The sequence below is a fragment of the Trichophyton rubrum genome, assembly GCF_000151425.1.
Source record: "Trichophyton rubrum CBS 118892 genomic scaffold supercont2.1, whole genome shotgun sequence".
Taxonomy (NCBI): domain Eukaryota; kingdom Fungi; phylum Ascomycota; class Eurotiomycetes; order Onygenales; family Arthrodermataceae; genus Trichophyton; species Trichophyton rubrum.
In genome coordinates this window covers 2,091,554-2,095,119 of record NW_003456428.1, presented here as the reverse complement: position 1 = coordinate 2,095,119, position 3,566 = coordinate 2,091,554, and the positions used below count along the sequence as shown (strand labels likewise).

Here is a 3,566-nt window from a genome sequence, read left to right as displayed (position 1 = left end):
GCCAGCATCAGCAGCAGAGCAGCGCGCCCTCGCCGCCGCTGGTCAACCCGGCACCGCAGTACGTCGCCATCTCAGCGGCCACACAGCTTATATCGGCCTCGCACGGCGTCAACCCGCTCGAGCCCAAGGAAGGGCGCCCTGGAAATGCCATTGTGACGCCGCCGTCGCTTGTCCTCGTCAACAGCTTCCTCGACCACATCCTGTTCAACATCCTGCTGGCCGCCAAATCGACCAAGCTGGCGGCCATCCGCCCCGGCCATCTCAGACGTCCTCAAGCCCCGGCTGGCCCGCGCCGTCGTCTCTGTCGCCGACGAGGAGCTGAGCGAGTACATGGGTACCAGCGACGAGGAGGAGCTGACGGGCTACGGCTACTCCCAGGAGGCCGCCGGCCAGGGCCACTTCGAGCTCGAGCGGTCGTGGAAGCTGACCCGGCTGCGCTGCATGGTCTACGCCCGGCTCGGCGACATGGAAGAAGATGATGAGGAAGAGTACCTGCACCGTGAAGGGCTGAGCGAGACCAACGGCAGGCCGTACTTTATGAACCACGGCGGCATGCTCACGCCCGCGGCCGCCATCTTCCTGACCTCCATCCTCGAGTACATCGCAGAGAACATCCTCATCATCGCCGGCGAGAACTCCAGCGCCCGCCTGGGCTTCTCCGACGAGAACGACGAGCGCAAGTACCAGGGCGGCACGCTGGTCGTGGACGACGTCGACGTCGAGAAGGTCGCCCTCAACCCGACCCTGGGCCGCCTCTGGCGCACCTGGCGCAAGAACCTGCGGGCTCCGGCCCTGTCGCGGACGCTGTCGAGGGAGTCGCTGGTGCGCCGGGGATGCTCATCGCGGACGAGCACGCACAGCAGCGTCGGCACCTTCGAGACCTTTGATACCTTCAACGGCTTCTCCTTTGGCCGCAAGATCTCGAGCGCCGATCAGCATGTTTCAGACACTGCGAGCGTCAACACCTGCGTGAACATCAACCCGGCTGACATCCCCCTGCCGATTAGCGAGTATGACATTGACGAGATTGAGATCCCTGGTTTCAGCGCCCAGCTCGCTGTCGCCCTGCCCGCGCGCTCCATGCGGCCCCGGAGCCTGTTCATCTCGAGCCCGGACGTCGCAGGCAGGCCGGTCCTGGCCAGGAGCATCAGCGCCATCTCGCCCCGGGTCATTATGGCATCATCATCATCGGCATCGGCATCGTCATCGCTGCTGCCGGGTCGTTCCAGCACCAAGCGGGCGCATATTCGCTCCAAGTCGCTGCCCCAGTCGATGTATATAACGTCGCCCCTGGCCCCTTCGCCGACCCGTGTCAAACGGTCAGCTTCGTCCGCAGCAGAGACTCGCAAGGAAGACGAATCACACCTTGAGAGCATGCCAGAGGCTGAAGAGCCAGAGACTGATACCAAGGCCGGAGAATCTGCATCTGCATCGGCGACAGCCGCAGCAGCAACAGAACTGGAGCAGGCTGGTCCTGACTCGGCGTCCATCTACAGCCCCTATCACCCGGCTTCTATATCCTCTCCTCGCTGTCAGAACTCATCAATGGAGCAAGAGGCCGTCTCTCCGCCCAGCAGCGAGACGGGCGATAACAACAGCGTTGTCTCGTCTATCTATACCATTCCCCAAGCCTCCCGGGTGTCTTCCAAGGAGTCCGCTGAATCTACAACTTCGCAGACTGCAGACAGCAGCTCTGCACGCATTACCACCTGCGAGGACATTGCAGACGGTAACCCTGCATACTACTCCTCTTCATCCCTCACGGACGACGACCAGGCCACCCGCAAGGCTGCTCGCCGTAAAGCAACCGCCGCCCCCTTATCCCCTACCAGCAACCCGTTCGGAGACAACATCGTGGAAACCTCCTTCGTCTCCCGCTCTCCTCGTTCCCCCCGCTCTCCCAGCTGCGGAGCTCGCCTCACCCCCCTGACCGAGGTGGCAGACAACACCCCCGTGCAGAACGAGCGTTCGTCGCCAGACCAGGCCTCTATCAACTCCGGGGACAGTGAACCCTCCGTCACCCCACGGAGCAGAGCATGGCTCACAAAAATCAACACCAACTGTTCCACAAGACAGGCCTTGCCTGTGTCTCCGGGGTCAGAACGCGCTGCCGTTCAACGAGTCACACCTCCGCCGTCCAGCATCTCTCGAGACTCCAGCAAACTACGCAGGTCAGAGAGTGCAGGCAGCAGGCGTGACGGTCGACCCATCACCTCTGGCTCCGGCGTCTCCCAGGGCTCCAACAGAATCAGGGGCTTGATCAGTAGACAGCCGTCAGACCTGTCCGTCTCCGTCATCTGCTCGTCAGACGGCAGCGGATCTGGATCTACAGCCCTGGAGGAGCTTCTCATGAGCGACGAAACAATCCACTATACCCTGACTCCACGAAACATGCGTGAGATGGAAGAGGTCGGCTCGCCTCGGTGGGCTGCTACACGCCCAGCAGACCTAGCTGCAGACCCTGCCGATACGAGCTCCGTTAAGAGCGGAAAGCAGAGCCGCAGGATCCTGTCGCCGACCTTCCGCTCCCCTTCGATCTCATCCCCTGTGCCTCAGTCTCCGCTTGCTCGAAACCCCCCTAGCCCGCCGCCGCCAAAGCCTAAGATGGCCGCTCCACAAGCTCGCGATGCCAGAGTCGAAAACGCATCTGTCAGAGACTTCGCCAACTTCATTCGTTCCACAGGACCTGATAAGGGGTTACACCCACCCGCCGCCCAATTTAATAGCATTGCTCGCGCTGGCAACAATTCCGTCCCCAACTCTCCTGCAACAACAGGAACCTACTCAATCAGCCCCCTCGCCACGCCAAAGGCCTCGACGAAAGATAATAATAATAATACCTCCAACATCACCTCCACCCCACGAGCAACCAACCCAAACCGGCCTCGTCTCGAAGCTCGTCCGGCAGTTTTTGTCAGAGATAACAAGACCTCCGAACTGATCGACTTCATCCGTCAGGGGCCTCCTGATCCTCAAGCTCGTCGTCTGCAGCAGAAAACCGTCGCTCCATTCAGGAATACCATGAACTCAGACGATTTCAGCTCCTTCAGCCACATAATCCGCAGCGAGCGTGACTTCACCATCGGCGATAGCTCAATGCCCGGCACTCAGGACGGCTCCATGGTCGCTGCATCAGTCGCCTCCGTCAACTCTCACACCGCGCTAATCGACTCCAGCACCCGGCCCAACAGCCGAACGCTCCAGTACCGGCTCTCTCCAACGCCGAACATTCGAGGCGATGGTTCGGCAACGCCCGCCAAAACACGCCGCCGAGTCAGAGACCCGTACGCCATTGATTGGGATAGCGAAGACGAATACGACGACGTTCGCGATGTGGCTAAGCCCAAGGAAGAGAGTCTGGCCGAGTTCCTGAAAAACGGGCCCCCTCCGCCTCCCCCTGCAAAGCCACAGCCGTTCACCATCAACATCCAAAAGGCGAACGAGCTGCATCGCCAAAAGGCCATGAGGCCGCCCATCTCGCGAAGCGTAACGCTAGACTCCACCTCCGAGGCCGGGTCGCCTGCTCCTCCCAGACTTGTCGACCTGCCGCCCAAGTACACTACACG

General features: G+C 61.3%; 1 protein-coding gene across 1 annotated transcript; it reads left to right on the top strand.

The window, feature by feature from the left end:
• Nucleotides 1-330: 330 nt before the first annotated feature.
• TERG_00786 (uncharacterized protein) lies at nt 331-3,466 on the top strand (the record flags this gene model as incomplete). Its single annotated transcript, XM_047747652.1, has 2 exons — nt 331-3,413; nt 3,436-3,466. The coding sequence occupies 2 exons, from the start codon at nt 331-333 to the stop codon at nt 3,464-3,466; spliced, it is 3,114 nt and encodes a 1,037-aa protein (XP_047603614.1).
• Nucleotides 3,467-3,566: the final 100 nt, after the last annotated feature.